Here is a 13,098-nt window from a genome sequence, read left to right on the forward strand (position 1 = left end):
CCTCCTCTAACCAAAAAAAAAAACCACGGTTGTTGGGAAGCGGGAGCAGGGGCCTGTCGTGAAGGTGAGTGAGTGCCTTTAAATTTGCTTACCTTTCAGCGGCAGCAGGGTTTGAGGGAATATCAGGTAAGCTCTTCCTTTCTTTTTCTTTTTCTTGTTTTTTTTAAATCTAGAGGTGATGTCAGGGAAGGCAGTACAATGCTCCTCCTGCAGAATGTTTGAGGTGAGGGACGCCATCAGTGTCCCTGCTGATATCATCTGTGGGAAGTGCACCCAACTCCAGCTCCTCAAAAACCGTGTTAGGGACCTGGAGCTTGAGCTGGATGAACTTCGGATCATTCGGGAGGCAGAGGGGGTCATAGATAGGAGCTTCAGGGAAGTAGTTACACCAAAGACTGGAGATAGATGGGTAACTGTAAGAGGGACTGGGAAGAAGGAGTCAGTGCAGGGATCCCCTGCGGCCGTTCCCCTGAGTAACAAGTATACCGTTTTGGATACTTGTGGGGGGGACGACTTACCAGGGGTAAGCCATGGGGTACGGGCCTCTGGCACGGAGTCTGTCCCTGTTGCTCAGAAGGGAAGGGGGGAAAGGAGTAGAACATTAGTAATTGGGGACTCAATAGTCAGGGGCACAGATAGGAGATTTTGTGGGAGCGAGAGAGACTCACGTTTGGTATGTTGCCTCCCAGGTGCAAGGGTACGTGATGTCTCGGATCGTGTTTTCCGGGTCCTTAAGGGGGAGGGGGAGCAGCTCCAAGTCGTAGTCCACATTGGCACAAACGACATAGGTAGGAAAGGGGACAAGGATGTCAGGCAGGCCTTTAGGGAGCTAGGATGGAAGCTCAGAGCGAGAACAAACAGAGTTGTTATCTCTGGGTTGTTGCCCGTGCCACGTGATAGTGAGATGAGGAATAGGGAGAGAGAGCAATTAAACACATGGCTACAGGGATGGTGCAGGCGGGAGGGATTCAGATTTCTGGATAACTGGGGCTCTTTCTGGGGAAGGTGGGACCTCTATAGACAGGATGGTCTACATCTGAACCTGAGGGGCACCAATATCCTGGGGGGGAGATTTGTTAGTGCTCTTTGGGGGGGTTTAAACTAATTCAGCAGGGGCATGGGAACCTGGATTGTAGTTTTGGGGTACGGGAGATTGAGAGTATAGAGGTCAGGAGCACAGATTTGACTTCGCAGGAGGGTGCCAGTGTTCAGGTAGGTGGTTTGAAGTGTGTCTACTTCAATGCCAGGAGTATACGAAATAAGGTAGGGGAACTGGCAGCATGGGTTGGTACCTGGGACTTCAATGTTGTGGCCATTTCAGAGACATGGATAGAGCAGGGACAGGAATGGTTGTTGCAGGTTCCGGGGTTTAGGTGTTTTAGTAAGCTCAGAAAAGGGGGCAAAAGAGGGGGAGGTGTGGCGCTGCTAGTCAAGGACAGTATTACGGTGACGGAAAGGATGCTAGATGGGGACTCTTCTTCCGAGGGTAGTATGGGCTGAGGTTATAAACAGGAAAGGAGAGATCACCCTGTTGGGAGTTTTCTATAGGCCACCTAATAGTTCTAGGGATGTAGAGGAAAGGATGGCGAAGGTGATTCTGGAAAAGAGCGAAAGTAACAGGGTAGTTGTTATGGGAGACTTTAACTTTCCAAATATTGTCTGGAAAAGATATAGTTTGAGTACATTAGATGGGTCGTTCTTTGTACAATGTGTGCAGGAGGGTTTCCTGACACAATATGTTGACAGGCCAACAAGAGGCGAGGCCACATTGGATTTGGTTTTGGATAATGAACCAGGCCAGGTGTTAGATCTGGAGGTAGGTGAGCACTTTGGAAACAGTGACCACAATTCGGTGACCTTTACGTTAGTGATGGAAAGGGATAAGTATACCCCGCAGGGCAAGAGTTATAGCTGGGGGAAGGGCAATTATGATGCCATTAGACATGACTTAGGATGTGTAGGTTGGAGAAGGAGGCTGCAAGGGTCGGGCACACTGGATATGTGGAGCTTGTTCAAGGAACAGCTATTGCATGTTCTTGATAAGTACGTACCAGTCAGGCAGGGAGGAAGGGGTCGAGCGAGGGAACCGTGGTTTACCAAAGAAGTGGAATCTCTTGTTAAGAGGAAGAAGGAGGCCTATGTGAAGATGAGGCGTGAAGTTTCAGTTGGGGCGCTTGATAGTTACAAGGAAGCGAGGAAGGATCTAAAGAGAGAGCTAAGACGAGCAAGGAGGGGACATGAGAAGTCTTTGGCAGGTAGGATCAAGGAAAGCCCAAAAGCTTTCTATAGGTATGTCAGGAATAAAAGAATGACTAGGGTAAGAGTAGGGCCAGTCAAGGACAGTGGTGGGAGGTTGTGTGTGGAGGCTGAGGAGATAAGCGAGATACTAAATGAATACTTTTCGTCAGTATTCACTCAGGAAAAAGATAATATTGTGGAGGAGAATGCTGAGACCCAGGCTATTAGAATAGATGGCATTGAGGTGCGTAGGGAAGAAGTGTTGGCAATTCTGGACAAGGTGAAAATAGATAAGTCCCCGGGGCCTGATGGGATTTATCCTAGGATTCTCTGGGAAGCCAGGGAAGAGATTGCTGAGCCTTTGGCTTTGATTTTTAGGTCATCATTGGCTACAGGAACAGTGCCAGAGGACTGGAGGATAGCAAATGTGGTCCCTTTGTTCAAGAAGGGGAGCAGAGATAACCCCGGTAACTATAGGCCGGTGAGCCTAACGTCTGTGGTGGGTAAAGTCTTGGAGAGGATTATAAAAGATACGATTTATAATCATCTAGATAGGAATAATATGATTAGGGATAGTCAGCATGGTTTTGTGAAGGGTAGGTCATGCCTCACAAACCTTATCGAGTTCTTTGAGACGGTGACTGAACAGGTAGACGAGGGTAGAGCAGTTCATGTAGTGTATATGGATTTCAGTAAAGCGTTTGATAAGGTTCCCCACGGTCGGCTATTGCAGAAAATACGGAGGCTGGGGATTGAGGGTGATTTAGAGATGTGGATCAGAAATTGGCTAGTTAAAAGATGACAGAGAGTGGTAGTTGATGGGAAATGTTCAGAATGGAGTTCAGTTACGAGTGGCGTACCACAAGGATCTGTTCTGGGGCCGTTGCTGTTTGTCATTTTTATAAATGACCTAGAGGAGGGCGCAGAAGGATGGGTGAGTAAATTTGCAGACGATACTAAAGTCGGTGGAGTTGTAGACAGTGCGGAAGGATGTTGCAGGTTACAGAGGGACATAGATAAGCTGCAGAGCTGGGCTGAGAGGTGGCAAATGGAGTTTAATGTGGAGAAGTGTGAGGTGATTCACTTTGGAAAGAATAACAGGAATGCGGAATATTTGGCTAATGGTAAAATTCTTGGTAGTGTGGATGAGCAGAGGGATCTCGGTGTCCATGTACATAGATCCCTGAAAGTTGCCACCCAGGTTGATAGGGTTGTGAAGAAGGCCTATTGTGTGTTGGCCTTTATTGGTAGAGGGATTGAGTTCCGGAGCCATGAGGTCATGTTGCAGTTGTACAAAACTCTAGTACGGCCGCATTTGGAGTATTGCGTACAGTTCTGGTCGCCTCATTATAGGAAGGACGTGGAAGCTTTGGAACGGGTGCTGAGGAGATTTACCAGGATGTTGCCTGGTATGGAGGGAAAATCTTATGAGGAAAGGCTGATGGACTTGAGGTTGTTTTCGTTAGAGAGAAGAAGGTTAAGAGGTGACTTAATAGAGGCATACAAAATGATCAGAGGGTTAGATAGGGTGGACAGCGAGAGCCTTCTCCCGCGGATGGAGGTGGCTAGCATGAGGGGACATTGCCTTAAATTGAGGGGTAATAGATATAGGACAGAGGTCAGAGGTGGGTTTTTTACGCAAAGAGTGGTGAGGCCGTGGAATGCCCTACCTGCAACAGTAGTGAACTCGCCAACATTGAGGGCATTTAAAAGTTTATTGGATAAGCATATGGATGATAAGGGCATAGTGTAGGTTAGATGGCCTTTAGTTTTTTTCCATGTCGGTGCAACATCGAGGGCCGAAGGGCCTGTACTGCGCTGTATCGTTCTATGTTCTATGTTCTAATATCTCTGTGACTGCTGAATTCAATAAAGAGTGAGGTTGATTTCAGTGACACATTTAAATTCTTGTCGTGACCCAATAGTAAATGACGCAATGGTGGACATCACTACATTATGATATACAGTGGATGTTGTGCTATCTGACACTCTCCCAACTGGAATTCACTACTAACTGGAATTTCTAATGTTCCCCTAATATAAATGGTTACTGTATTGATCAGAAGCCATTACAAAATTATCCATAAACCATACCAGTATAATGTAATATTTTATACTTTATATACTCTTGAAGATTAGAAGTAAGAATAGTATTCTTCTTTAATACCCGGGTACTTGCATATTCGTTTGTGCTACAAATATTGAGCTGCAAACCATTTGTACTCTCTGGTATTTTTCGTTAACTGTCCCAATTGTATCAGTCACATTCGAACAAAACAATGGATAAGTGAGTGATCCCTCTCAAGGATATTCAAATGTGGAGGAAGAAAGCTATATTTGCAAGAAAAATGTCCAAATTGTGGCACTCAGCAATCTTAAATTATTGCTTTATAAATGGATATGTAATAACAGAGCTGAAAGAAATGGCCCATATCTTCCAGTCAGCATTGTTGAGGGTGTATGCAACACTGACTGTAATTTAAACTGCCCACTTACCTTTTAGGCTGCAGCCTTTACACCTTCTGATGCTGGCTCCAGTACGGATGCAGGGACAAAAACAGTTGGAAGGCAAACAGTCAGTGCAGCCATGCCCCCTTTTCCTCTCATGAACTGAAAGGCAACCGGTGACAAGTGGTGTCCCGCAGGGTTCAGTGTTGGGGCCACAGCTGTTCTCTTTATATATTAACGATCTAGATGACGGGACTGGGGGCATTCTGGCCAAGTTTGCCGATGATACAAAGATAGGTGGAGGGGCAGGTAGTATTGAGGAGGTGGGGAGGCCGCAGAAAGATTTAGACAGTTTAGGAGAATGGTCCAAGAAGTGGTTGATGAAATTCAACGTGGGCAAGTGCGAGGTCTTGCACTTTGGAAAAAAGAATAGAGGCATGGACTATTTTCTAAACGGTGACAAAATTCATAATGCTAAAGTGCAAAGGGACTTGGGAGTCCTAGTCCAGGATTCTCTAAAGGTATGAGTCCGTAATTAAGAAAGCAAATGTAATGTTGTCATTTATCTCAAGAAGCTTGGAATATAAAAGCAGGGATGTACTTCTGAGGCTTTATAAAGCACTAGTTAGGCCCCATTTAGAATACTGTGAGCAATTTTGGGCCCCACACCTCAGGAAGGACATACTGGCACTGGAGCGGGTCCAGCGGAGATTCACACGGATGATCCCAGGAATGGTAGGCCTAACATACGATGAACGTCTGAGGATCGTGGGATTATATTCATTGGAGTTTAGGAGGTTGAGGGGAGATCTAATAGAAACTTACAAGATAATGAATGGCTTGGATAGGATGGACGTAGGGAAGTTGTTTCCATTAGCAGGGGAGACTAGGACGCGGGGGCACAGCCTTAGAATAAAAGGGAGTCACTTTAGAACAGAGATGAGGAGAAATTTCTTCAGCCAGAGAGTGGTAGGTCTGTGGAATTCATTGCCACAGAGGGCGGTGGAGGCCGGGACATTGAGTGTCTTTAAGACAGAAATTGATAAATTCTTGATTTCTCGAGGAATTAAGGGCTATGGGGAGAGAGCGGGTAAATGGAGTTGAAATCAACCATGATTGAATGGTGGAGTGGACTCGATGGGCCGAATGGCCTTACTTCCGCTCCTATGTCTTATGGTCTTCTGGTCTTATGCTCTTTAAGGTTCAGTTCATTGGCTTACACTGTTTTCAATGGCGATGCTAACCCCAACGCTACACAGCCTCATCCCCACTGACAGTGCTAACACCACCTCCACCCCAACAATGGACACTGCCTGGTAATGTTCTCCTCTCCACCCTCACCCCTAACAGTGTTTACCCCCCCTCTCACCCTCAAACAGTATACCGCCTCCCTTACCCCCGACAGTGTTCACCCCGTCTCACCCTCAACAGTATTCCTCCCTTACCCCGGACCATGTTGACCCCATGGGGCTGGTTTAGCACAGGGCTAAATAGCTGGCTTTAAAACTCACCAAGTCAAGCCAGCAGCACAGTTCAATTCCCGCACCAGCCTCCCCGAACAGGCGCCAGAATGTGGCGACGGGGCTTTTCACAGTAACTTCATTTGAAGCTTACTTGTGACAATAAGCGATTTTCATTTCGTTCTTTTTTTTCATTTCACCCAGACAGTGATCACCCCCCTCACCGTCAACAGTATTACCCCCCTCCCTTACCCACAACCATGATTACCCCATCTCACCCCACACAGTGTTCATCCCCCCCCCACCAACAGTATTTCCCCCCCTCACTGACCCCAGGCCATGATTACTCCATCTCACCCCCAATCGTGTTCACCTCGTCTCACCTTCTACAGTATTCCCCCTTCCCTTACGCTGTTTACCCCGTCCCAACCCTGACAGCATTCAACCCCTCACCCTCGACAGTGTTCATTCCCCTCTCAACCTCGACAGTGTTACCCCCTCTCACCCTCGACAGTGTTTCACCCTCGACCCGACGTGTTTACCCCCCCACCCTACTCTCGAGACAGTATTTACCCTCCCTCACCCTCGACAGTGTTTACCCCCTCACCCTCGACAGTGTTTACCCCCCTCACCCTCGACAGTGTTTACCCTCCCTCACCCTCGACAGTGTTTACCCCTCTCACCCTCGACAGTGTTCATTCCCCCTCTCACCCTCGATAGTGTTTACCCTCCCTCACCCTCAAGTGTTCATCCCTCCTCTCTCAATCCTGACACAGTCCACCCCAATCTTACCCTTGACACTTTTCACCCCCTCCTTCACCCTGGACCCCCCTCCCACATCCTGGCAATTTCACCCCGCTAGTGTTCTCCCCCTTCCTCACCCCTGACAGTGTTCACCCCAACAGTGATTAACCCTCCATCACCCTGACAGTGTTTACCCCGCCATTTTTCACCCCTTCCAACACCCCAACAGTGTTTGGTCCCTCCGTCACCCCTTGAGAATGTTTGCTCCCCACACCCCTGACAGTGTCCACATCCCTCCCTCACCCTGTGTCCACGTCCCTCCCTCACTCTGACAGTGTCCACGTCCTTCCCTCACCCTGACAGTGTCCACGTCCCTCCCTCACTCTGACAGTGTCCACGTCCGTCCCTCACCCTGACAGTGTCCACGTCCCTCCCTCACTCTGACAGTGTCCACGTCCGTCCCTCACCCTGTGTCCACGTCCCTCCCTCACCCTGACAGTATCCACATCCCTCCCTCACTCTGGCAGTGTCCACGTCTCTCCCTCACTCTGACAGTGTCCACGTCCCTCCGTCACCCTGTGTCCACGTCTCTCCCTCACCCTGACAGTGTCCATGTCCCTCCCTCACTCTGGCAGTGTCCACGTCTCTCCCTCACCCTGACAGTGTCCACGTCTCTCCCTCACCCTGACAGTGTCCATGTCCCTCCCTCACCCTGGCAGTGTCCACGTCTCTTCCTCACCCTGACAGTGTCCATGTCCCTCCCTCACCCTGGCAGTGTCCATGTCCCTCCCTCACCCTGACAGTGTTTACCCCTCCCTCACCCTGACAGTGTTTACCCCTCCCTCACCCTGACAGTGTTCACCCCCTCCCTCACCCCGAGTGTGTTCACCCTTCCCTTACCTCAACAGTGTTCAACCACTCTTTCACTCTGACACTGTTCACCCGCCACATCCCTGACAGTGTTACCTGCCCACCCCTGGCAGTGTTACCCGCCCACCCCGACAGTGTTACCCGCCCACCCCTCCTGACAGTGTTACCCGCCCACCCCTGACAGTGTTACCCACCCACCCCGACAGTGTTACCCGCCCACCCCTCCTGACAGTGTTACCCGCCCACCCCTGACAGTGTTACCCACCCACCCTGACAGTGTTACCCGCCCACCCCGACAGTGTTACCCGCCCACCCCTCCCGACAGTGTTACCCGCCCACCCCTGACAGTGTTACCCGCCCACCCCTGACAGTGTTACCCACCCACCCTGACAGTGTTACCCACCCACCCCTGACAGTGTTACCCGCCCACCCCCGACAGTGTTACCCACCCACCCTGACAGTGTTACCCACCCACCCCTGACAGTGTTACCCGCCCACCCCGACAGTGTTACCTGCCCACCCCTGACAGTGTTACCCGCCCACCCCGACAGTGTTACCCGCCCACCCCTGACAGTGTTACCCACCCACCCTGACAGTGTTACCCACCCACCCCTGACAGTGTTACCCGCCCACCCCCGACAGTGTTACCTGCCCACCCCTGACAGTGTTACCCGCCCACCCCGACAGTGTTACCCGCCCACCCCCGACAGTGTTACCCACCCACCCCGACAGTGTTACCCGCCCACCCCCGACAGTGTTACCCGCCCACCCCGACAGTGTTACCCGCCCACCCCGACAGTGTTACCCACCCACCCCGACAGTGTTACCCGCCCACCCCTGACAGTGTTACCCGCCCACCCCTGACAGTGTTACCCGCCCATCCCTGACAGTGTTACCCGCCCATCCCTGACCGTGTTACCCGCCCACCCCGACAGTGTTACCCACCCACCCCCGACAGTGTTACCCGCCCACCCCGACAGTGTTACCCGCCCACCCCTCCCGACAGTGTTACCCGCCCACCCCGACAGTGTTACCTGCCCACCCCTGACAGTGTTACCCGCCCACCCCGACAGTGTTACCCGCCCACCCCTGACAGTGTTACCCGCCCACCCCTGACAGTGTTACCTGCCCACCCCTGACAGTGTTACCCGCCCACCCCCGACAGTGTTACCTGCCCACCCCTGACAGTGTTACCCACCCACCCCGACAGTGTTACCCACCCACCCCCGACAGTGTTACCCACCCACCCCTGACAGTGTTACCCGCCCATCCCTGACAGTGTTACCCGCCCACCCCTGACAGTGTTACCTGCCCACCCCGACAGTGTTACCCGCCCACCCCTGACAGTGTTACCCGCCCACCCCGACAGTGTTACCCGCCCACCCCTTACAGTGTTACCCGCCCACCCCTGACAGTGTTACCCACCCACCCCTGACAGTGTTACCCGCCCACCCCTGACAGTGTTACCTGCCCACCCCTGACAGTGTTACCCGCCCACCCCCGACAGTGTTACCCGCCCACCCCGACAGTGTTACCCGCCCACCCCGACAGTGTTACCCGCCCACCCCTGACAGTGTTACCCGCCCACCCCCCCTGACAGTGTTACCCGCCCACCCCTGACAGTGTTACCCGCCCACCCCTGACAGTGTTACCCACCCACCCCTGACAGTGTTACCCGCCCACCCCTGACAGTGTTACCCGCCCATCCCTGACAGTGTTACCCGCCCACCCCCGACAGTGTTACCCGCCCACCCCTGACAGTGTTACCTGCCCACCCCTGACAGTGTTACCCACCCACCCCCGACAGTGTTACCCACCCACCCCCGACAGTGTTACCTGCCCACCCCCGACAGTGTTACCTGCCCACACGACAGTGTTACCCGCCCACCCCTGACAGTGTTACCCACCCACCCCCGACAGTGTTACCTGCCCACCCCTGACAGTGTTACCCGCCCACCCCTGACAGTGTTACCTGCCCACACGACAGTGTTACCTGCCCACCCTGACAGTGTTACCCGCCCACTCCTGACAGTGTTACCCGCCCACCCCTGACAGTGTTACCCGCCCACTCCTGACAGTGTTACCCGCCCACCCCTGACAGTGTTACCCACCCACCCCGACAGTGTTACCCGCCCACCCCTGACAGTGTTACCTGCCCACACGATAGTGTTACCCGCCCACCCCTGACAGTGTTACCTGCCCACACGACAGTGTTACCTGCCCACCCTGACAGTGTTACCCGCCCACTCCTGACAGTGTTACCCGCCCACCCCTGACAGTGTTACCCGCCCACCCCTGACAGTGTTACCCGCCCACCCCTGACAGTGTTACCTGCCCACCCCTGACAGTGGTACCTGCCCACCCTGACAGTGTTACCCGCCCACCCCTGACAGTGTTACCCCGCCCACCCCTGACAGTGTTACCCGCCCACCCCTGACAGTGTTACCTGCCCACCCCTGACAGTGGTACCTGCCCACCCCTGACAGCGTTTACCCCCCTCTCCTAAACGTCTAAACCATACGGTAATTCTGCAGGCGATCTGGAGAATTCTGTCTCTGATGAACACTCAGTGGAGTATATGCTCACTGGCCCTGTGAAAGTTCTGCACACTAACTGAGACTGAATCAGAGTTTAAAGTACAATCATTCATGCTTTTTCCATGTACAGTTCAAATATCCCTGTGACGTCTGAGAGATGGGAGAGCATGGGGTGGGGGTGGGGGAGGAGGAGGGGGGGGGGGGGGGGTGCATTGCCAGGAGGTAGGTGAACGTTGCCAGGGCAGGGAATGCGGGATAAACATTTAGTCAAGTGCTTTGACACTCCTACTGATTTACTTAAGGGTTTTGCTGGCTTTATGCCTACTATGAAAATCCCTAAATAAACCTGTGTGAAAAGCCAGGTAGATATAGCACAAACAGCCCAAATCTCTGGGGTTCTGGCCATCTGATCCTGCTGTAGTTGGAATCACAGGCAATCCGGGCAGGGTGCTTTCCCCTCCCTGTAGGTACCATGGATGTGCACACACCAGGACTTCCTCAGGTGTGGATGTTTATTAGCAATGCAAGGTAAGTCGGACAACCCTTCTCACGTTGGAAGATTCGGGCAATTAACTTACGAGCAAAAATATCACCTGAAAAATCATCTTACCTCAAAATAACTTTGCACAGCATTAATAAAGGCCTCATCTGCCACAATCTGTGTTTCTCCATTCAGGAAAGCCTGGAAGCGATCTTTCACTGTCTGCAGTTGCTGCTTATTTATCTAGAAAAGACAAACAGGAATAATAAATAACTATGTACAAACATTGAAATATTTAAAAGCCATTCAGATTGAAGGGACAGAAAAATGCTGCATCAATAATGCCACGTAAAAGGTTTCACTTTAAATACAGTTTTGGTGGATCTCGCCAAAGAAATCATGTTGATAACAGATTGAGCCTTTTCATTCAAACCTGCAATGCTTCAGGCCTCTCGAATCACTATTAGGCCTTCACGACTAATATATTCTGTCAATAGCTGCAATTTTGACAGCATAGTTATTCCTCTGCTGTTTTCCTTTTCAATTTAAGGCAGTATATGAAATGAAATTGCACTTGAGAAGGCGAGAGTGCTCCTAACTGGCCACCACCACCAAAATCCATGAACAAACTTCCTCGCTGGACCTTCCTTTCCCTCAGGTAGAATCAGGTGCGTGATTCTGTAACTTAAGGATTCAAAGTCTTCAGTAACATTACTGCTAAGAATGCAATATCAATGCAAGCTGTTGTCTCTGATATCATTCTTACCTAAAGCATTAGATCATAATTTAAATCCCAACCTGGCCTCCTGTTTTTGGTCACCCTTCTTCCCCTGAGGTACGGTGTTTGCCTGTCTAAATAATTGGAACTGAACATTTTGATTTTTTTTTAAACTGGAGTGTTGATATCTCCATGGTTCATCCTCGTAAATATAGTGTAATGTTTTCAATTTCTCCTTCATGCTTGAGTAATGCAGCACTGCAATAACAATCAATCACTCCCAAAGCAACAATCACTCCCAAAGCAACAATCACTCCCAAAGCAGCAATCATTCTCAAAGCAACAATCACTCCCAAAGCAGCAATCACTCTCAAAGCAACAATTACTCCCAAAGCAACTGGAAATATTTCAAAAATGATATCATACATAGAAACTCTATTTCTCCCTGATGACATTTCCCCATGTCCATACAGCTTTTATCCCTGATGAAATTTGCCCGTGACCATACAGGTTCCTACTGGAGAGAACTGTCCTCTTGAACAGTCCTCAGCAAACAGCCCTCCGTTTCTCCCTCCCTATCTACAGGAAGCATTTATCTTCTTCTCAGTCTCTCACTTATCACAGTCGAGGAATCACAGATGCGGTATTCGGTTTCCCTCAGTTATTTGTGATGCTTCAGACCACAGTGTTATGATATGCATAAAGCAGTTCTGTACATAATATAGTACAGAACCTCCGACCAGCAGGTGGCAGTGTGGTATACCTCACTTAATCTTTCGATTTATCAAAAGCAGGGAATGTAGAAGTCAACTGTTTCCTGGCACACCTAATAGGTAGAGGATAGTTATTTAGGATAAATATTAAGCCCCAGTTTTACCCATTTTAAAATTAAGGATTTCTACACTCTCATAACCTCAGGTCAACTCAAAACTTAACAGTTTACAAAACAGCATAGAAGCAGCATAATTCACTTTACTAGATTAAAACAAACACTTTAACTGATTTAATGAATACATTTTTCAAGACGGTGTGCAAGGACAGAGAAGGATCCACAGTAACAGCCATAGCCCAGCATGGCACGGCAAGGTAACATGAAGGCTCTCTCGTTATGACTGCTAAGCCAGCAAAAGACCAATTCAAACTGGCCTTGATAACAGCACAATATCGGATTCTTTAACAAATACAAGTATGCAGATACAAAACAATTAGAACTAATGTTGCATATTAAAGATGGACGGCTTGCCGTCAAATCAGATGTGTTTGAGTCTAACCCAAACCGATTAGGATTATATTGGGGTGTGATTAGATGGCTTAAGACAGATATGAAACAGTATAGCTGCAAGTTTCATTCGGCCATTTGTAGTTGTTGTTGTTGGAGCTGGGCTGGATCATTAACTGGATTTATTTCTCTCTCTCTTTTTCATGAATCATCTATACTTTGATCTGAACTATTCATTGTCTTCCTGTATTCATATTTCATTTTCAGACTTTGACTTTTAAAGTTATTGCGAGAGGTTTGCCTAAGCAAGAAGATAATTTCTGTGATTCTTTGAAAGCTTCAAATTGTCTACGAATTGCCTTTAAAATTACTTTAAAATTGTA

General features: G+C 49.8%; 1 protein-coding gene across 23 annotated transcripts in view; it reads right to left on the reverse strand.

Moving 5' to 3' along the window:
* Positions 1-13,098, reverse strand: part of cadpsa (Ca2+-dependent activator protein for secretion a) — a 736,161-nt gene that overhangs the window by 608,861 nt on the left and 114,202 nt on the right. For all 23 annotated transcript variants that reach the window (XM_038810550.1, XM_038810549.1, XM_038810561.1 and 20 more), the window contains exon 2: positions 10,908-11,021. In XM_038810550.1, the coding sequence (XP_038666478.1) occupies positions 10,908-11,021 (114 nt within the window). The remainder of the gene's footprint in view (positions 1-10,907; positions 11,022-13,098) is intronic.

This window comes from Scyliorhinus canicula, chromosome 11, assembly GCF_902713615.1.
Source record: "Scyliorhinus canicula chromosome 11, sScyCan1.1, whole genome shotgun sequence".
Taxonomy (NCBI): Eukaryota; Metazoa; Chordata; class Chondrichthyes; order Carcharhiniformes; family Scyliorhinidae; genus Scyliorhinus; species Scyliorhinus canicula.